This window comes from Rhinoraja longicauda, chromosome 39 (genome assembly GCF_053455715.1).
Source record: "Rhinoraja longicauda isolate Sanriku21f chromosome 39, sRhiLon1.1, whole genome shotgun sequence".
Classification (NCBI taxonomy): Eukaryota; Metazoa; Chordata; class Chondrichthyes; order Rajiformes; family Arhynchobatidae; genus Rhinoraja; species Rhinoraja longicauda.
Window position 1 is genome coordinate 3,378,490 of NC_135991.1, and position 22,754 is coordinate 3,401,243.

Below are 22,754 nucleotides of genomic sequence, written 5' to 3' on the forward strand. Positions count from 1 at the left end.
ACTCCAGCACCTATTTTCTGTGTCATCTCTGGAGGACTTGGGCAGGTACAAAGTGCTGGAGTAACTCAGCGGGTCAGGCAGCATCTCTGGAGGACATGGATCGGTATAGTGCCCTCCATAATGTTTGGGACAAAGACCCATCATTTATTTATTTGCCTCTGTACTCCACAATTTGAGATTTGTAATAGAAAAAATCACATGTTGTTAAAGTGCACATTGTCAGATTTTAATAAAGGCCATTTTCATACATTTTGGTTTCACCATGTAGAAATTACGACAGTGTTTATACGTAGTCCCCCCATTTCAAGGCACCATAATATTTGGGACACAGCAATGTCATGTAAATGAAAGTAGTCATGTTTAGTATTTTGTTTGCATGCAATGACTGCTCGAAGTCTGCAATTCATGGACATCACCAGTTGCTGGGTGTCTTCTCTGGTGATGCTCTGCCAGGCCTGTATTGCAGCCATCTTTAGCTTATGCTTGTTTTGGGGGCTAATCCTCTTCAGTTTTCTCTTCAGCATATAAAAGGCATGCTTAATTGGGTTCAGATCGGGTGATTGCCTTGGCCACTCAAGAATTGACCATTTTTTAGCTTTGAAAAACTCCTTTGTTGCTTTAGCAGTATGTTTTGGGATCATTGTCCTGCTGTAAATGAGCCGCCGGCCAATGAGTTTTGAGGTATTTGTTTGAACTTGAGCAGATAGGATGTGTCCATACACTTCAGAATTTGTTATGCTGCTACCATCATCAGTTGTATCATCAATGAAGATAAGTGAGCCAGTGCCTTCAGTAGCCATACATGCCCAGGCCATAACACCCCCACCACCGTGTTTCACAGATGAGGTGGTATGCTTTGGATCTTGGGCAGTTCCTTCTCTCCTCTATACTTTGCTCTTGCAATCACTCTGATACAAGTTAATCTTCGTCTCATCTGTCCACAAGACCTTTTTCCAGAACTGTGGTTGCTCTTTTAAGTACTTCTTGGCAAATTGTAACCTGGCCATCCTATTTTTGCGGCTAACCAGTGGTTTTCATCTTGCAGTGTAGCCTCTCTATTTCTGTTCATGAAGTCTTTTGCGGACAGTGGTCATTGACAAATCCACACCTGATTCCTGAAGCGTGTTTCTGATCTGTCAGACAGGTGTTTGGGGATTTTTCTTTATTATAGAAATAATTCTCCTGTCTTCAGCTGTGGAGGTCTTCCTTGGCCTACCAGTCCCTTTGCGATTAATAAGCTCACCAATGCTCTCTTTCTTCTTCATGATGTTCCAAACTGTTGATTTTGGTAAGCCTAAGGTTTGGCTGATGTCTCTAACAGTTTTATTCTTGTTTCTCAGCCTCATTATGGCTTCTTTGACTTTCATTGGCACAACATTGGTCCTCGTGTTGATAAACAGCAATAAAAGTTTCCAAAGGTGATGGAAAGACTGGAAGAAAGACTAGTTGCTGAGAGCTCTCTTTTACCTGCATAAAGGAGGCAATTAAACACACCTGAGCAATTACAAATGCCTGTGAAGCCATGTGTCCCAAACATTATGGTGCCCTGAAATGGGGAGACTATGTATAAACACGGCTGTAATTTCAACATGGTGAAACCAAAATGTATAAAAATACCCTTTGATAAAATCTGACAATGTGCACTTGAACCATATGTGATTTTTTTCTGTTACAAATCTCAAATTGTGCAGCACAGAGGCAAATAAATAAATGATGGGTCTTTGTCCCAAATATTATGGAGCGCACTGTAGATCGGGTAGACGCACAGTCTCTTGCCCAGAGTAGGGGAATCGAGGACCCTAGAAACATAAAAACATAGAAAATAGGTGCGGGAGGAGGTCATTCGGCCCTTCGAGCCAGCACTGCCATTCATTGTGATCATGGCTGATCATCCCCGATCAATAACCCGTGCCTGCCTTCTCCCCATATCCCTTGATTCCATTAGCCCCTAGAGCTCTTTCTAACTCTCTCTTAAATCTATCCGGTCATTTGGCTTTTACTGCTGTCTATGGCAGAGAATTCCACAAATTCACAACTCCGGTTTCTCCTACATTAATGAATGAATGCCTTTATTTGTCGATGAAAGCACTGCATACAACAAAATTATTATTGCCATTGCATTGGTGCATAATATACTAACATAAAAGCACAGGACACAATTTAAAAACAATGTTATTTAACTAGGGCTTAAGATAAATAAATAATCAATATTGCAATATATCAATAAACAATAGTAAGGTAAAATGCGAGATAGGTCGCAGCATGGAAGAGTGCAGCATGAGTAATACTCAGTAGCTTGTCATATTGAGTATGCAGATTGCTTTGGGGAAGAAACTGTCTCTTAGTCTGGAGGTGCGTGTTTTGACTGACCTATATGGCCTGCCAGAGGGCAACAGTTCAAACAGGTGGTGACCGGGGTGTGTGGAGTCTTTAATGATGTTAGTGGCTCTGCTGAGGTGGCGTGAGGTGGCAATATCCTCCAGAGAGGGCAGTGGCAGCCGGTGATTCTCTCTGCTGTTTTTACCACTCTTTGGAGCGTTTTCTTATTTGCAGCAGAGCAGCTGGCATATCACACTGACATGCAATATGTCAGTAGACTCTCCGTAGTTGCCCGACAGTCGGTAGACTCTTCAATAGTCGCCCATTCCAAAGACGTACAGGTTTGTAGTTTAATTGGCATCGGTAAAAATTGTAGACTGTCTCTAGTGCTATTGGAAGGGGTGATCGCTGGTCAGCGCATACTCGGTGGGCCGAAGGGCCTTTTTCTGCGCTGTATCTCTAATGTCTCAAGTCAATGGTCCTTTATTGTCACACTTGAATGAATGAATGAATGAATGAATGAATGAATGAATGAACAGGTTTATTGGCCAAGTATGCATATACAAGGAATGTGCCTTGGTGCTCCGCTCACAAATGACAACACAAACATACTGTTAACAAAAGTACCAAGTACAGTGAAATTATTTTTTATAGCTCTACTTTACAACTACAGCGCGGCTTGATTGTAATCATGTACAGTCTTCCTGCTGACTGGGTAGTACACAACAAAGAGGCTTTTCACTCTACCTCGGTACACGTGACAATAAATGGCACGGTGGCGCAGCGGTAGTGTTGCTGCCTCACAGAGCCAGAGACTTGGTTTCATCCCTGACTGCGGGTGTTGTCTGTACGGAGTCTGTGACCGCGTGGGTTTTCTCCGGGTGCTCCGGTTTCCTCCCACATTACAAAGACGTACAGGTTTGTAGTTTAATTGGCATCAGTAAAAATTGTAGACTGTCTCTAGTCTAGTGTGTAGGATAGTGCTACTGGACGGGATGATCACTGGTCAGCGCGTACTCGGTGGGCCGAAGGGCCTTTTTCCGCGCTGTTCCTCTAAAGTCTCAAGTCAATGGTTCTTTCTTGTCACACTTACCAAAATACAGTGAAATTGTTTTTTATAACTTTACAGCTACAGAATTGAATTGAATTGAATACATTTTATTAACAATAGACAATAGACAATAGGTGCAGGAGGAGGCCATTCGGCCCTTCGAGCCAGCACCGCCATTCCATATTATGGCTGATCATTCTCAATCAGTACCCCGTTCCTGCCTTCTCCCCATACCCCCTGACTCCACTATCCTTAAGAGCTCTATCTAGCTCTCTCTTGCTCTAACCAAGTATGTACACATACAAGGAATTTGCCTTGGTGCTTTTCTCGCAAGTATCAACACGACATACAGTAAACAATTAAGTATAAAACATTAAACATGTGAAGAATGAAGTAAAATAGTAAGATTAAATGAGAACTTACCAGTTCGAAGTTTGATCTGTATTTTATGAGGAGTTACGATGAGGGATTACGTGAAGACCCCGTCCAGCACGCATGCGCGACATTCTTCAAAGCAGCGGTGTGGATTCACAGAAAAAACACAACGATTGAAATAAATATAGTAAAGAAAAAATAAGAACTTAATTACCAGTTGATCTGTATAATAGAGGGTGGGAGCGGAGGGCACGTAATCCCTCATCGTAACTCCTCATAAAATACAGATCAAACTTCGAACTGGTAAGTTCTCATTTAATCTTACTATTTTATTTCGGAGTCACGTGAGTGACTACGTGAAGACTTCAAAGCTCTGTGATTCCGAACCGTGTACCAGACCTTAGAGGGAGGAAGTATGTTATCGCAATCAAGAACCTGTTTGTGAACAAAAAAGGTTTATTAATGACAACAAAAAACAGAGAGCTCCCCAGGGCTTAAATTAAATATTATCTGCAGACTCTAAAATTCTGTCTGCAAATGTAGCAGGTTGCGCCAGCGGCTTATTATAAAACCTTTGGAAAGTTCTTTCCGAGGACCATCCTGCTCTGGCCAGAATATGGTCCATAGGCACGTCCATTCGACTAGCCGCCGACGTAGATGCAGCCCTGGTGGAGTGAGATTTGTAAATATTAGTATTGACTCCCGCGGACTTAAGCACCTGCTTGAGCCACCTTGAGATGGTTTGGCTCGTCACCTGACCATGAGGCTTCTTGTGGCTTATCCATAAGGCTTTTTCTCTCCCTCTTAAGTTGTATGTTGTGTCTATGTAATTGGCGAGATGGGTCTTGGCACACAGCCGTGGGTCAGATGAATATGCCCAGAACTCCATGACTGGAGGCGTGGTACCTGGTCTAGTTTGTTTGACCAGTCCCTGAATATGGAATGTGAAACAGTCCAATGACTCTGTCATGCTGTCCAGCCTCAGAAGGTGGAGGGACTGTACCCTTTGAGCTGACACTAGTGCCATGAGCATGACTGATTTCAGTGTAAGTTGTTCCAGCGTGAGTGCCCTGGGCGGTGGCCATCCCCTAAGGTACGTCAGCACAATGCTGACATCCCAGATCTGAGTGTACCTTGGTCTGGGGGAGTTAGTATTAAAAATGCCCCTCATGATTTTGATTACTAGTGGATGGGACCCGAAAGCCAGTTGTCCTGCTGCTGGAACCAAATAAGCTGACAACGCACTCCTGGCTGTATTTATGGCGCTGTAGCTGAGTCCTTCCCGATGTAATCCAAACAGGAACTCCACAACACTGGTGGGTGTCGCTGTAGTGTAGGTAGTTCCTGTTTTGGAGCAATACCGTTCCCATTTCCTTATGTTGGTCAGGTATTGTCTCCTGGTGGACTCCCGGTGGGATGCGGTCATCATGTTGATGGTGTCCTCAGACAGTCCCAGGCCCAGTAGAGGTCTTTTTAGAATCTGCAAGCGAGGAGATTGACTCTGTCATGGCACGGGTGACTAATGCCTGACACTGGGTGGATTAATAATTCCGGACTGCTGGGGAATTCCAACGGTGTTTCGACAGCCATGTCGAGGGCCACTGGGAACCATGGCTGTGTAGGCCAGTCGGGTGTTATCAAGATTCCTGAAGCGGAATCCAATTGAATCTTGCTTAATACCCGACTGATGAGGCAGAAGGGAGGAAAAGCATAAACGAACATTTTCCCCCAATACAGCGTGAATGCATCAACTGCTGCTGCCTCAGGGTCTGGTTCCCAAGCGACATACGTTGGTACCTGGTGATTCAGCCTGGATGCAAATAGATCGATATCTGGTGTGCCATATTGCTTTGTAATTTCGGCAAATACTTTGGGATTTAACATCCATTCGATGTTATCGTTAAATTTGCGTGACCTGGTGTCTGCCACTGTATTTTGCTTACCTGGTAGGTAAGTTGCTGATAACCAAGTATGTCTTTCGACACACCATTGCCAGATTAGGTTGACCAATTTGTCACACGATATCGACTTTACACCACCCATGTGGTTGATATAAGCCACCACCGTGGTATTATCTAATTGCAACCGGACATGTGCATGATGCGTATTAGATGAATATGCTTTTAAACCATAAAACGCACCCAACATTTCTAAATAGTTGATACCCCGTGTCTGTAGGCAAGATGATTCAGAATTAGTCCATCTGCCCCCTGTGCTGGATTGCATGTTAGTTGCTCCCCAGCCCAAAGCACTGGCATCCGTTTGAATGGTTAATACTGGGTTGGTGATTATTATGGGACTGGAACTGAGCCTAATGTTCCTTGTCCACCATTGTAACTCTGGAATGGATTCAGCAGTTAAATCCATAGCTCGGTCAAAGTGACCTGAGTTTTGCTTTAGTGCGTGCACTTTTGCTCTTTGTAAATTTTGGTAGTGCAAAGGCCCAAATTGTACAGCTGGAAAAGCTGCTACCATTTTACCAATAACTCTAGCTACCTGCCGTATGGTTGGCTGACGTTTATGCATTAGTTCGTGGCATGATAGTGCCAATTCTGATGCTTTCCCCTTCGGCAGAGTTACAAACATGCGAACAGTATCAATCGTAAATCCAAGATAGTCCATGGTAGTGGACGGTGTAAAATTGGATTTATCTGGATGTATGACAAACCCCAAAGTTTCAAACAAACGTTTGGTGGCTGCTACTGCCAAAATAGCTGTCTCCAAGGTTTTCCCTACTATTAAAATGTCGTCTAAGTACGCCATGACTATATGCTTTTGTTTCCTCAATAATGCCAAGGCGGGTTTTAAGATTTTAGTGAACAACCTTGGAGCGGAGGTTAGTCCATTTGGTAAGGCTTTAAATTGCCATAGCTGTTTCATCCAGATAAACTTTAAGTATTTACGATGCTCCTTGTGTATGGGTACTGAGTAGTAGGCATCTTTTAAATCAATGCCTGCTAGAAAGTACCCTCTAGAAATCAAAAGTCTGGCGGTTTGAAAAGTTTCCATCTTAAAATGTGTATACTTAACTGACTCGTTTAACGTAGTTAAGTCAATGATGATGCGACATATTAGTGAAAATATTAGACACAAATTCCAAAGGTTCATGTTTTGTTCTTTCAATGACACCTTTTGCTAGTAGCCTCACAAGTTCAGCTTGACCCTCTTGTTTCTCTCTGACTGAGAGGGTGAATACCCTTTGGGGTATATGCTGAACTGGCGGAATGTTTTCATGAACAAAGTCAATTTTATAGCCATGAATGCAGCTTAGTATGTACTTGTCATTAGTGATGGTTTCCCATGCATCCAAAAACAAGTGCAATCTCCCCCCTGATAGTATAGAGCCCCTACTGCTCATATGCTGAGAGGAACCAGATCCACCTACCTCCATGGTTACTGGTGCTACTTCTGCCTCTTCGCTGGACAATGAGGTGTCTGCTGGGCTGTAGAGGGCTGCTGTTGATGTAGATGTTGACGTTGATGTTGTTGGGGGTGGCGCATTTTCCATGGGGTCCGCTCTGGGCGCGGGCCTAAAAAAGGCTTACGGGGAATGGTTGCGGACCCCGAGCTTTCACCAGTCCCATATGGTGGTCTACGACTGGTGGACGCCGTGGGGTACTGCCGCCTGGGTTTGTTAGGTCTGCTCGGTCCCAAACCTGCCCTCACGAGACCAAAGGTCTTGGATTCTTCCTCTAGGTCTTTCACCTTTTTTGGAAGGTCCTTTCCAAAAAGCAGAATTGGAGGTTCTGAACCCGGTGTTTTGCAAAGTCCCGCAAACTTAGGGTTGAGGGCAGGCTTGATGATTTCCTTCCGTAAATTGTTTATCTGATATTGAGTGGTGCACAGCAGAGCTAATGTATCTTGCTGATTTGTGGAGATGTCCACACCATCAATGGACCGAGCATATGATGTCATCCCTGTAGTCAGGAGTTTAAGGATTTTCTGGAGCTTCAACTCCAGGTTCCTGATGTTCTGCCCCAAATGTCCCCAAATTTGGCTGTTTACAGCTGGTACATTCAATGATGTACAATTTTCTGGGGCTGTATATAGTTCAAGAGCCTCATTGACCACCCGTTCTTGTAGGGGTTTTGAGGACAGGTGGTCAATGCTGGCTGCAAGTTTCGGCTCTAAAGGCCGACCCCCTCGTGGAATGACCACGTAGCGGTTGACCACACCCAGCAGCTCTTCCTGATCCTGTACACTCTGCGTACTCCGGACATCTTCAGCCAACAACCCCTCTTCTTGACCAGCCCAGACCTGGTCGCCAATGCTGCCTTCAAAAGAAGGTGAGGCAATGGCCAGTGCCGTAAAGGGCACTGCGGGAGTACCTGGGCTCCCTTGGCGAGTCTGCTGCTGCTCTCTCAGCAGATCTCGCTGGAGCATTTGCTCCATAAGCCGTTCCATTCGGCTTAGGCGGCTGCCAGTGCCGCTCTCGAGCGGTGTGGCATCTTCATCCGAATCGTCGGATACTACCGCCCGGTTCTGGCTGCAGGTACCTACAGCTCGCTGCTCAGGCTGCACTAGCGGTGCTGGGCTCGGCTCGGTAGTTATTGCTGCCGCCTCTTGCCCCCCCTCCAAAGAACGTTCCTCAACGGAAGACGAACGGGGGCGAGCTGCAAATTTCTTCCCTCTGGTCTTGCTCATTTTCCTGGAACATAAAGCAGACCACAGAGAAAATACTCACGGCCACGGTAAAACTTACCTGTCGGCCCGACTTTTCAATTTGTAGCGGGAGCACCTTGAACTCCCGTTCGTCGCGGGTGCACTGCATGAACGCTAATGTCGCGCATACGTGCTGGACGGGGTCTTCACGTAGTCACTCACGTGACTCCGAAATAAAATACCAGAACAAAAGGAGGCGACAGACTTTTGGTTGTTGAGTAGAGCTACTGCACGTGGAAAAAAAGTTGTTTTTATGTCTGGCTGTGGCTGCTTTGACAGTCCGGAGTTGCCTTCCAGAGGGAAATGCTTCAAAGAGTTTGTGGCCAGGGTGAGAGGGGTCAGAGATGATCTTACCCGCTTGCTTCCTGGCCCCTGCAGGGTACAGTTCGTCAGCACGGCCTGATTGTAATCGTGTACAGTCTTGCCGCTGACTGGATAGCACGCAACAAAGAAGCTTTTCACTGTACCTCGGTACACACACGTGACGATAAATGGCACGTGGCGTAGAGGTGCTGCCTTCCGGGTAATCGATGGCCAGTACGGACCGAAGGGCCTGTTTCCCAGCTCTATCTTTAAGCTCTCATCTAAAGTATGCTGTTGAACCTCCTGCCCGACTAGCTGCGAGAGGCAGGCATGGGTCCAGGCCCAAGTCCCCGCCAATCATCAATCCAATTTCACCCAGCCTGTGAATCTGTGGAATTCTTTGCCTCAGAAGGCAGTGGAGGCCAATTCTCTGGATGCTTTCAAGAGAGAGTTAGATAGAGCTCTTAAAGATAGTGGAGTCAAGGGATATGGGGAGAAGGCAGGAACGGGTACTGATTGTGGATGATCAGCCATGAAGACGGTGAGTGGCGGTGCTGGCTCGAAGGGCTGAATGGCCTACTCCTGCACCTATTGTCTATTGTCTATGAGGGAATACGGTTTAGTGCAAGATAAAGCCAGCAAAGTCTGGACAAGAATAGTCTGGGGGGCATCCGAGCTAGATGGCTGTGGGAGAATGATTCAGTTGCCTGATAACAGCTGGGAAGAAACTGTCCCTTAATCTGGCGGAGTGTGTTTTCACACTTGCGTTCCTGTGCGTTGAAAGCAAACTCTATGCAAGCAATTATTTCCAGAGGGCTTCTATACAAAACAGGGATGTTATGCTGAGGCTCTATTAGGCGCTGATAAGACAGCTTTTTTGGAATATTGTAAGCAATTTTGGGAACCATATCTAGGGAAGATGTGCTGGTTCTGGAGAGGGTCCAGAGGAGGTTTACAAGAATGATCCCAGAAATTAATAGGTTGACCTATGATGAGCATTTGTTGACTTTGGGCCTGTGCACGCTGGAGTTTAGAAGAATGAGGGGGGACCTTATTGAAACATACAGAATAGTGAAAGGCTTGGATAGAATGGATGTGGAGAGGATGTTTCAACTAGTGGGAGAGTCTCGGACTAGAGGTCATAGCCGCAGAATTAAAGGACTTTTTAGGAAGGAGATATGGAGGAATTTCTTTGGTCAGAGGGTGGTGAATCTGTGGGATTCTTTGCCACAGAAGGCTGTGGAGGCCAAGTCAGTGGATATTTTTAAGGCAGAGATAGATTCTTGATTAGTACAGGTGTCAGAGGTTATGGGGAGAAGGTATGGGAGATAATACGATATTATTTTATGCATGATATTATTTGATATTATTTTATACATTAGACATTGTTACGGCATTATTTTATACATTGTTGTTTAAGGTTTGTAACTACTTAGGCATTAGGTGCCCTCTCTGTAACTAATTAAGGCGCTCTAGACATTCCTTACCCTTGACACGTCTCTGTAACATAACACTCCTTTGCTTTAGCCTGTACCCTTTGCTTTAGTCTAGATGATAAGGGTAGCAGAATCCAAAGAGATGCAGACATTCATCAATGAATAGGATTTAATGGTGGCAAGAGAAGAGATAAGGAAAAACATAGGCCTTGGGGTGATCGATGGATGTGAGGGATGAACTAGCAGGAAATAGGGGAGGCGAAATATGAAGGGATGTGAGCATTGAGATAAGGATATATTACTAAATGGGATTTAATGGTGGCGGGACAAACAGGTACTACAAAGCAATGAAGGACTGAAGAAAGGAGTATGGGTATGAGGTAATGCAAAGGAGATAAGGTTTAGAATAATCCTATAAAAATAGGCTACTAAGTGGGCAGTCAGATGGTTGACATCCTGATTGTTCCAGCCGTTGTTTGCAAATAAAGGCTTTTAACTTCTTGAAGAATTCTCCGTGTCATCTGCTTCATTTTGAACACCAGTAACCACGACAAAGGCAGCAGAATGGGGTTCGAAGGGAGAGATGGATCAGCCATGATTGAATGGTGGAGGAGACTTGATGAGCCGAATGTCCTAATTCGGCTCCCATCACTTAAGAACTCATGAACTGATTCATGTACCTGTGTATTTATTCTCAAAAAGCTGGAGTAACTCAACCGGTCAGGCAGCATCTCAGGAGAGAAGGAATGGGTGACGTTTCGGGTCGAGACCCATCTTCAGTCTGAAGAAGGGTCTCGACCCGAAACGTCACCCATTCCTTCTCTCCTGAGATGCTGCCTGACCTGCTGAGTTACTCCAGCTTTTTGTGAATAAATACCTTCGATTTGTACCAGCATCTGCAGTTATTTTCTTACATTACATGTACCTGTGTAAATGTGCTTAAAATGTTCTGACAGTACCTGCCTCAACTACCTCTACCATAGACCGGCACGATGGCGCAGCGGTAGAGTTGCTGCCTTACAGCGAATGTAGCGCCGGAGACCCAGGTTCGATCCCGACTACAGGTGCTGTCTGTACGGAGTTTGTACATTCTCCCCGTGACCTGCGTGGGTTTTCTCCGAGATCTTCGGTTTCATCCCACACTCCAAAGACATGCAGGTTTGCAGGTTAATTGGCTTGGTAAATGTAAAAATTGTCCCTAATGGGTATGGGATAGTGTTAAAAAGAGTGTAAGAAAATAACTTCAGTCTGAAGAAGGGTCTCGACCCGAAACATCGCCCATTCCTTTCTCTCCTGAAATGCTGCCTGACCTGCTGAGTTACTCCAGCATTTTGTGAATAAATACCTGGGATAGTGTTAATGTGTGGGAATCGCTAGTTGACGCGGACCCGGTGGGCCGAAAGGGCCTGTTTCCGCGCTGTATCTCTAAACTTAATTAATAGCAGAATTCGGTCCTTTGGCCCATCAAGTCTACTCCACAATTCCATCGTGGCTGGTCTATCTTTCCCTCTTAACCTCATTCTTCTGCCTTCTCCCCATAACCCCTGACACCCGTACTAATCAAGAATCTGTCAATCGCCGCCTTAAAAATATTCATTGATCTGGCCTCCACAGCTGTCTGTGGCAATGAATTCCACAGATTCACCACCCTCTGACTGAAGAAATACCTCCTCATCTCCTTTCTAAAGGTACGTCCTTTTAATCTGAGGCTGTGGCCTCTGGTCCTTGATTCTACCATTAGTGGAAATATCCTCTCCACATCCACTCTATCTTTACACTATTCGGTACGTTTGTGCTACATGGGGGGGACTATTAAAAATTCCCTACGAATTCTCTTCCGAACGGAGACGCAACCTTTTTATGGGTGGTGTCTCCGTTCCCGCTGCGGCCTACCATCGGCCATGCACCTGGAGCTGGTGGCCTCCAGCCGGGACCACCTGTGGCTCTGGTTCGCAAAGCCCGCGGAATGTCCTCACCACCTGCGGAGCTGGCTACCTTCGGAGGCTGTGTTGGCGCTGTGAATGCGGCTGCGACTCATCTTCGGAGGCTCCGGAGGCTTCGGCCGCGTGGACGTCGGAAGCTCATAGGCCCCTGGGTGGGGGTCGACTTTGGGAGTTGCGGCAGCGTCTTCGCCCGCCCCGAATTGCGGGGCTTGGGTCAGCCCGCTGCCGACCTTCACCATCCGTCGCGGCCTGGAATAGGCCGCGGGATTTTCTCCGCCCGGCGGGGGCTTCAATGTCGGGAGCCCCGACTGCCCAGACGTGGCAACTTCAACAGCCTGACCGCGGGAGAAGACGGCAGGGAAGAGAAAGACATTCTGGCCTTCCATCACAGAGAGGAGGTGACTTGGACGAGACTCACTGTGATGGATGTTTTTTTGGTTTATGTTGGTTTTGTGATTGTGTGTGTTATTGCTTTATTTTTATTGCTTCTTATTGTGGACTGTGGCTGTTCAGATTCTGATTCTGATTCTGAAGTTGTAGCTACTTTCACGAGCTATTTTAGAGAGATTCAGCATTGTGCTTGTCTTCATTGTAATCGTGTGTGGTCTCTGACTGTTTAGAGATACAGTTTAGTTTAGAGATGCAGCGCAGAAACACGCCCTTCGGCCGACCGGGTCCGCACCGACCAGCGATCCCCGCATATTAACACTATCCTACACCCACTAGGGACAATTTTTACATTTACCAAGCCAATTAACCTACATACCTGTACGTCTTTGGAGTGTGGGAGGAAACTGAAGATCGCGGAGAAAACGCATGCAGTTCACGGGGAGAACGTGCAAACTCCGTACAGACAGCACCCGTAGTCAGGATCGAACCTGAGTCTCCAGCGCTGTATTCACTGTAAGGCAGCAATTCTACCGCTGCGCCACCATGCCGCTTTGATAGCATACAAACAATAATAATGGATTTCCATGGATAGGAAAGGTTTAGTTAGAGAAATACAGCGAAAAAACAGGCTCTTCGGCCGACCAAGTCTACGCCAAACATCAGTCAGAGGGTGGTGAAGGTGTGGAATTCTCTGCCTCAGAAGGCAGTGGAGGCCAGTTCGTTGGATGCTTTCAAGAGAGAGCTGGATAGAGCTCTTAAGGATAGCGGAGTGAGGGGGTATGGGGAGAAGGCAGGAACGGGGTACTGATTGATAGTGATCAGCCATGATCGCATTGAATGGCGGTGCTGGCTCGAAGGGCTGAATGGCCTACTCCTGCACCTATTGTCTATTGTCTATTGTCTAATCCAATTTCACCCAGAGAGTTGTGAATCTGTGGAATTCACTGCCTCAGAAGGCAGTGGAGGCCAATTCACTGGATGCTTTCAAGAGAGAGCTATATCGAGCTCTTAAAGATAGCGGAGTCAGGGGGTATGGGGAGAGGGCACGAATGGGGTACTGATTGTGAATGATCAGCCATGATTACATTGAATGGCGGTGCTGGCTCGAAGGGCTGAATGGCCTACTCCTGCACTTATTGTCTATTGAATTTGCTGTCACAGAAGGCAGTGGAGGCCAATTCGCTGGATGTTTTCAAGAGAGAATTAGAGAAAGCTCCTGGAGCTCAAGGAATATGGGGAGAAAGCAGAAACGGGGTACTGATTTCAGATGATCAGCCATGATCACAGAAAACATAGAAAGTAGGTGCAGGCAGAAGCCATTTGGCCCTTCGAACCAGCACCACCATTCATTGTGATCATGGCTGATCATTAACAATCAGTAACCCGTGCCTGCCTTCTCCCCATATCCCTTGATTCCACGAGCTCCTAGAGCTCTGTCTAACTCCTAAATTCATCCAGTGATTTGGCCTCCACTGCCTCCTGTGGCAGAGAATTCCACAAATTCGCAACTCTCTGGGTGAATGTCATGTTGAAAAATCGCATCTCCGTCGAGGTAAGAAATTGAAAATAAGTTTCCCCCCATTTCCCACATAAAACAAACAAAGAAACGCTAAAACAAACTCTTAACACAAACTTAAAATAATAAAATCAGTATAAAGGACAGACGGACTGTTGGCGAGGCAGCTAGTGCTGGTGGCGTCACCCGATGGAATCACACGCCAATGAACTTACAATAGGATGTGAAAGTATGATAATACAGAACTAGTGTAAACGGACGTTCGATGATCGGTGTGGACTCAGTGGGCCGAAGAGTCCATTTCCGTGCTGTATCATTAAAAACATTCAGACAGATGCGTGGCTAGGATAGGAATTGGAAGGGATTCAATGTGAATCTAGAGGGTAGCTTTTTCATGCAAAGGGTGTTAAAATAAACTTTAAAACACAACACAAATATCGAGCAAGACAATCAAGACTATTTAAGAACATCAAATACCGTGATCTGTATGAGCAATCTAGGAGATTGTTCCATGAACAAAGATTCGTCTACTCTATATACACAGAATTTTTCTTTCCATTTTTAGGCACTCTACCTATCCCTCTACCTTGCTGCCTTAGTTTACTTTAGTTTAGAGATACAGCGCGGGAACAGGCCCTTCGACCTGCCGAGTCCACACCGACCAGCACTCCCCGCACACTAATGCTACAGGCCAATTAACCTACAACCCCGCATGTCTTTGGAGTGTGGGAGGAAACCAAAGATCTCTGAGAAAACCCTCGCAGGTAACGGAGAGAACGTACAAACTCCGTACAGACAGCAGCCATAGTCGGGATCGAACCCGGGTCTCCGGCGCTGTAAGGCAGCAACTCCTCGCTCCCTAAAGCTTTGCAATTTATTTTTGACAAGGGTGGTGGGTGTATAGAACCAGCTGCCAGGGGAGGTAGTGGATTGGACAGGTACGTGGATGGATAGGTCAGGTTTAGAGGGTATATGGCCCAAATGCAGGCAGATGGGACTAGTGCGGGTGGGACATGTTGGCCGGCGTGGGCATGTTCGGCCGAAGGGTCTGTTTCCACTCTGTATGACTCCGCGACTCTTAAGTCGTTACAACTAGGGTTGCCAACTTCCTCACTCCCAAATAAGGGACAAAGGGTGACATCACCGCCCCACGTGATCTCACCCAGCCCATGGCCACGTGCTCCCGCTGCACCAGTGGCGGCCGCCCAGGCCGGGAGGCGGGTTGCTAAGCAACCTCTGTTAAGCAGCGCCCAGGCCTACACTGTCCCGGCCTACAGCAGTCCCCGGGCTTACAATGTCCGGGCCCACAGTTTCCGGGCCCACAGCGGACTCTGGGCCGACAGTGTCCGGGCCCACAGCGGCTCCCGGGCCCACGGTGTCCCGGCCCACGGTGTCCGGGCCCACAGTGTCCGGGCCTACAGTGTCCGGACCTACAGCACCATCCGAGCCTAATACGGGACAAGGGCGGTCCCATATGGGACAAACCTATTTAGCCCAAAATACGGGATGTCCCGGCTAATACGGGACAGTTGGCAACCCTAGGTACATCTAGCCTGCCTCGCTGTTTCAGTTCTCTAATGGATTTGTCCATTCCCTTCCCACTCCAGGCCCGGGAGACGTGAGCTCGGATGAAATGGAAATCCTGAAGGAGACGGAGGTGTTGACGGAGGAAGAGGCTGGATCGTCAGGCGTGGACCTTGGGTCCGTCCAGGAGCCCCCGATCACCCAGGGGGAAGACTGCTTCCAGTGTTTCGTGTGTGGCAAGGGCTTCAGGTGGGCACCCTGAAATACATATGAGAGGATCTGAGTAGAGGAGTAAAGAGGTCCTTCTGCGGTTGTACTGGTGAGACCACATCTGGGGTATTGTGTTCAGTTTTGGTCTCCTAATTTGAGGAAGGACGTCCTTGCTATTGAGGCAGCGCAGCGTAGGTTCACCAGGTTAATCCCCGTGATCATGGGGTTAGATAGAGCTCTAGGGGCTAGTGGAATCAAGGGATATGGGGAAAAAGCAGGCACAGGTTACTAATTATTGATGATCAGCCACGATCGCAATGAATGGCGGTGCAGGCTCGAAGGGTCAAATGACCTACTCCTGCACCTGTTTTCTGTGATTTTCTGAATGTCAAATGAAGAAAGATTGAAAAGACTAGGCTTGTATTCACTGGAATTTAGAAGGATGAGAGGGGATAAAAGGACTGGACAAGCTAGATGCAGGAAAAATGTTCCCAATGTTGGGGGAGTCCAGAACCAGGGGCCACAGTCTAAGAATAAAGGGGAGGCCATTTAAAAATGAGATGAGAAAAAAACGTTTTCACACAGAGAATTGTGAATTTGAGGAATTCTCTGCCACAGAAGGCAGTGGAGGCCAATTCACTGGATGAATTAAAAAGAGAGGTAGATAGAGCTCTAGTGGCTAATGGAATCAAGGGATATGGGGAGAAGGCAGGCACAGGTTACTGATTATGGATGATCAGTCACGATCACAATGAATGGCGGTGCTGGCTCGAAGGGCCAAATGGCCCCCTCCTGCACCTATTTTCTATGTTTCTCCCGATAACCTCTGACACATGTACTAATCAAGAATCTATCTATCTACCTCTGCCGTAAAAATATCCACTGACTTGGCCTCCACAGTCTTCTGTAGCAAAGAATTCCACAAATTCACCACCCTGCCTATATTAGACTTCCCAAAACGCAACACCTCACCTTTCTCTGCATTAAATTCCATCAACCATAGAAACATAGACATAGAAACATAGAAAATAGGTGCAGGAGGAGGCCATTCGGTCCTTCGAGCCAGCACCGTCATTCATTGTGACCATGGCTGATCATAATCAATAACCTGTGCCTGCCTTCTCCCCATTCCTCAGCTCCCGCTGAGTTATTGCAGCATTCTGTGTCTGTCATTCTTCAACTAAAAACATTTAGTTTAGAGATCCAGCGCGGATCAAAATCCCTCCGGCACACCGGGTCCGCGCCGACCAACGAACCCCACGCATTAACACTATCCAACACCCACTAGGGACAATTTTTACATTTACCAAGCCAATTAACCTAGTGTAAGAAAATAACTGTAGATGCTGGTACAAATCGAAGGTATTTATTCACAAAATGCAGGAGTAACTCAGCAGGTCAGGCAGCATCTCAGGAGAGAACGGAATGGGTGACGTTTCGGGTCGAGACCCTTCTTCAGAGTCTGAAGAAGGGTCTCGACCCGAAACGTCACCCATTCCTCTCCTGAGATGCTGCCTGACCTGCTGAGAAGCCAATTAACCGACATATCTGTACGTCTTTGGAGTGTGGGAGGAAACTGAAGATCTCGGTGAAAACCCACGCAGGTCACGGGGAGAACGTACAAACTCCGTACAGACAGCACCCGTAGTCGGGATCGAACCCGGGTCGCTGTAAGGCAGCAACTCTGCCGCTGCGCCACCGTGACCGCCCCGATATGGGCCAAAACTGCTCACTGAGTTACTCTGGCTTTCTTTTTGTGTCCTGTCTTCAGGTGGGCCTGCCTGCTGAAGAGGCACTTGAGGGTCCACACAGGGGAGAAGCCCTTCGAGTGCACCGTGTGCAAGAAGTGCTTCAGCAAGTCGAGCAACCTGACCCGGCACCGGCGCTTCCACACCGGCGAGAAGCCCTTCGAGTGCACCGTGTGCGCCAAGCACTTCTCCACCTTCAATGACTTGCGAGTCCACCAGCGGATCCACACCGGCGAGAAGCCCTTTGAGTGCGCCGTCTGCAAGAAGCGTTTCTACACCTCCGGACACCTCATCCGCCACCAGAGGACTCACAGCGGCTAAAAACTTCCTCCGACCCCCATCAGCACTGAGATATGCAGAGAAACATCGAAAATAGATGCAGCATAGAATCAGACCCTTCAGAACAGAGAGCCCATGCTGACCATCGATCACACATTCACAGCAGTTCAATGTCTTTCGACTGACGCATCCAATGCCGACAGGTCAGAGGCAATTTCATAGAAACATTGAAAATAGGTGCAGGAGGAGGCCATTTGGCCCATCGAGCCAGCACCGCCATTCATTCTGATCATGGCTGATCCTCCACAATCAGTAACCCGTGCCTGCCTTCTCCCCATCTCCCTTGATTCCACTAGCCCCTAGAGCTCTATCTAACTCTCTCTTAAATTCATCCAGTGATTTGGCCTCCACTGCCCTCTGTGGCAGTGAGTTCCACAAATTCACAACTCTCTGGGTGGAAAAGTTCCTTCTCACCTCAGTTTTCTCGCCTCCCCTTTATTCTAAGACTGTGTGGCCCCTGGTTCTGGAGTCTCCACAACATTGGGAACATTCAATACGATCATGGCTGATCATCTAAAATCAGTGCCCTGTTCCTTCTTACTCCCCATATCCCTGGATTCCGTTAGCCCTAAGAGCTACATCTAACTCTCCCTTGAAAACGTCCAGTGAATTGGCCTCCTGTGGTAGAGAATTCCACCGATTCACAACGCTGTTGAGTTTGCACGTCCTGCCTGTGATTAACCCATTCCTTCTCTCCAGAGATGCTTAGTTACTGCAGCATTTTGTGGTCTATCTTCGATTTAAAACCAGCGTCTGCAGTTCTTTCCCACACACTGACCACGTGGGTTTCCTGTGGGCTCTCTGGTTTCCGCCCCGTCCGCACGCAGTTTGTTTAGAGATTTTAGTTTAGAGATACAGCGCGGAAACAGGCCCTTTCGGCCCACCGGGTCCATGCCGACCAGCGATCCCCGCACATTAACACTATCCTGTACCTACCAGGGACAATATTTACATTTACCAAGCCAATTTAGCGACGCCTTTCGAGTGTGGGAGGAAACCGAAGATGTCGGTGAAAACCCACGGGGAGAACGTACAAACTCCGTACAGGCAGCACCTGTAGTCAGGATCGAACCTGGGACTCCGGCACTGTGTTCGCTGTAAGGCAGCAACTCTACCGCTGCGCCACCGTGCTGCGCCACCGTGCTGCCCCTAAACGTAACGCTGAAAGAACGGGAATGAACCCATTCAAGTGGCTCTGGAACCAGTTCACCCATGATGCTGGGGACTTTGCACTTTACTTTAGAGATACAACGTGGAAACAGGCCCTTCGGCCCATTGAGTCCGTGCCAACCAGCGATCACCCATCCACACTAGTTTAAAGGAAACAGGCCCTTCGGCCCATTGAGTCCGTGCCAACCATCGATCACACATTCACACTAGTTTAGTTTAGAGACACAGTACGGAAACAGGCCCTTCGGCCCGTTGAGTCCGTGCCAACCAGCGAACACCCGTCCACACTAGTTTAGTTTAATGGAAACAGGCCCTTTGGCCCATTGAGTCTGTGCCAACTAGCAATCACCCATTCACACTAGTTTAGTTTGGAGATACAGCATTGAAACAAGCCCTTCGGCCCATTGAGTCCGTGCCAACCCGCGATCACCCATTAACACCAGTTTAGTTTAAAGGAAACAGCACGGAAGTAGTCCCTTCGGCCCACCGAGTTCACACAAGTTTAGTTTAGAGATACAGTACGAAACTGGGCTGTTCGGCCCACTGGGTCCATGCCGACCCGTACACTACAAATATCCTCTGCGCCAGTGATAATTTTCAATTATGCCAATTCACCAACAAACCTCCACGTCTATGGAGTGAAGGAGGAACCCACGCAGGTCACTGTTGTGATATTGCAAGGACTACTTTGTTGTATCACAACAGACACGAAGTACAACAGTCACGGGGAGAACGTGCCCACAGCGCCCGTGGTCAGGATCGAACCCAGGTCTCTGGCGCTGTAAGGCAGCAACTCTACCACTGCGCCACCGTGCTGCTAATGGAGGGAGAGTGTGTATGTGTGTGTGTCCCTGGTTCTTGCAAGAAGACCCGCCGAACAGTGATTAAACAGTGGCTGGACCTGATCACTAAAACTCAAGCAAACACTGCAGTCCAGAGATGCCACTAAATAAGCATGCTGCTACCTTTCTGGAGAGTGGTTGCATCAGTCGGTACAATGCCGCTCCATTTGCAGAAGGGAGCCACAAATTAAACAGTACAGAAACTACATTTCAGTCCAATTAAACCTCGATCAGTGTTGATTCTGAGAAGGACCACAGCCCGAGACGTTGCCTGCCCACGTTCTCCACAGACGCTGCCTGACCCGCTGAGTTGCTCCAGTACTTTGTTTCCTTCTGCGTGAACGAGCGTCGACGGTCCCTAGTTCCTTCAGTGTTATTTACCGCCACTCGACCTCTCCAGCGCGCGATTATTTCAAGTACGATGTCTCTTTTGGACAGATTTTATTTGTTAGAGATTTTGTGAAACACTTTATCATATTGTCGAGATATCTTTCAGAATTTTGGCTCTTCCTGTTTCTGTATACCTGTTACATTTTGCCTAGAGTCATCGAGTGAGACAGCATGGAAACAGGCCCTTCGGCCCAACTGGCCTACGTCCCAGCTACACTAGTCCCACCAGCCTGCGTTTGGTCCATATCCCTCCAAACCTGTCCTCTCCATGTACCTGTCTAACTGTTTCATAAACGTTTGGGGTCGTCCCAGCCTCAACTACCTCCTCTGGCAGCTTGTTTCATACACCCACCACCCTCTGTCTGGAAAAGTTACCCCTCAGATTCCTATTAAATCTTTTCCCTTTCACATTAAACCAATGACTTATGGTCCTCGTTTCACCTACTCTGGGCAAGAGACTGTGCATCTACCCGATCTATTCCTCTCATGGTTTTAAACACCTTTCTAAGAACACCCCACATCCTCCAGTGCTCCAGGGAATAGAGCCCCAGCCTGCCCCATCCTCTCCCTGTAGCTCAGATCCTCGAGTCCTGGTACATCCTCGTAAATCGTCCCTGTACCCTTTTGAGCTTGACAGCATCTTTCCTGTAACATGGTGCCCAGAAATGAACACAATAATCCGAATGCGGTCTCACCAACGTCTTATACAACTGCAACGTGACCTCCCAACTTTTCTACTGTTTCTACTCTTACCCAATTCCCCAACTTCCACAGATACTGCCTGACCCGCCGAGTTACTCTTGCACTTTGTATTTTACTTGCGATTCCAGCACCTTTGGACTTTGCATTATTTTGCGTGGAAGATTAATGAATCGGAGAAATGTTACAGCACAAGAGCACGTCTGCGCTGGTCAAATAGTATTTCTGCAACAGGATCGATGCAAGTCACAGTTTGTTTTAGTTTGGTTTAGAGATACAGCGCGGATACAGACCTTTCATCTCACCGAGCCCGCATTTACCAACGATACCCGCACATTGACACCGTGCCTCACACACTGGGTTGATTTACAATTATACCAAGCCAATTTACCTACAAACCTGTATGTCTTTGGAGTGTAGGAGGAAACCGGAAGTCCCCGGTTGATTTGAGTGTTGGAGTAAAGAGGTCCTTCTGTAATTGTACAGGGCCCTGGTGAGACCACACCTGGAGTATGTGCAGTTTTGGTCTCCAAATTTGAGGATGGACATCCTTGCTATTGAGGCAGTGCAGCGTAGGTTCACGAGGTTAATCCCCGGGATGGCGGGACTGTCATTTGAGGAAAGATTGGAAAGACTGGGCTTGTATTCACTGGAGTTTAGAAGGACGAGAGGGGGATCTTACAGAGACGTATAAAATTATGAAAGCTCGATGCAGGAAAAATGTTCCCAATGTTGGGGGAGTCCAGGGTGGCACGGTGGCGCAGTGGTAGAGTTGCTGCCTTACAGCGAATGCAGCACCGGAGACACAGGTTCGATCCTGACTACGGGCGCCGTTTGTACGGAGTTTGTATGTTCTCCCCGTGACCTGCGTGGGTTTTCTCCGAGATTTTCGGTTTCCTCCCACACTCCAAAGACGTACAGGTATGTAGATTAATTGACTGGGTAAAATGTAAAAATTGTCCCTAGTGTGCAGGATAGTGTTAATGCGCGGGGATCGCTGGGCGGCGCGCACTCAGTGGGCCGAAGGGCCTGTTTCTGCGCTGTATCTCTAAATCTAAAAAAAAAACAGGGGCCACTGAGGTGAGAAAAAAACTCTTTCATCCAGAGAGTTGTGATTTTGTGGAATTCTCTGCCACAGAAGGCAGTGAAGGCCAATTCACTGGATGAATTTAAAAGAGAGATAGATAGAGCTCTAAGGGCTAGCGGAATCAAGGGATATGGGGAGAAGGCAGGCACAGGTTACTGACTGGATGATCAGCCATGATCACAATGAATGGCGGTGCGGGCTCGAAGGGCCAAAAGACCACCTCTTGCACCTACTTTCTATGTTTATATGTCCCTCTGAGTTACTCCAGCATTTTGTGTCCATCTAGGTTTCTTAGAGAGACAGATTGGGGAAAGAAGGGCAGATGTAGTTGAGGCAGGCACAATACTGACATTTGACGGGCATTTGGACCAGTAAATGGGTCAACATGGACGAGTCGGGCTGAAGGGTTGTATTATTCTATTTTCCAGTGCAGTCACCAGTGGGCTATCAGATAACATGAAGTACCCGCTGACTGAGTTCAAGATTCCAAGATCAATTTATTGTCACATGTACCAATTAAGGTACAGTGAAATAAAGTGTTATAAGAAGATAACTGCAGATGCTGGTACAAATCGAAGGTTTCTACTCACAAAATGCTGGAGTAACTCAGCAGGTCAGGCAGCATCTCGGGAGAGAAGGAATGGGCGACGTTTCGGGTCGAGACCCTTCTTCAGACTGAAAACGGGTCTCGACCCGAAACGTCGCCCATTCCTTCTCTCCAAAGATGCTGCCTGACCTGCTGAGTTACTC

The 22,754-nt window shown here is 47.5% G+C and overlaps 1 protein-coding gene across 1 annotated transcript in view; it reads left to right on the forward strand.

The window, feature by feature from the left end:
• Positions 1-22,629, forward strand: part of LOC144611134 (uncharacterized) — a 29,160-nt gene extending 6,531 nt beyond the window's left edge. Inside the window, exons 2-3 of the mRNA XM_078430203.1 lie at positions 15,603-15,768; positions 17,501-22,629. Of these exons, the coding sequence (XP_078286329.1) occupies positions 15,629-15,768; positions 17,501-17,798 (438 nt within the window). The 5' untranslated portion in view covers positions 15,603-15,628 and the 3' untranslated portion in view covers positions 17,799-22,629. The remainder of the gene's footprint in view (positions 1-15,602; positions 15,769-17,500) is intronic.
• The last annotated feature ends 125 nt before the right edge of the window (positions 22,630-22,754 follow it).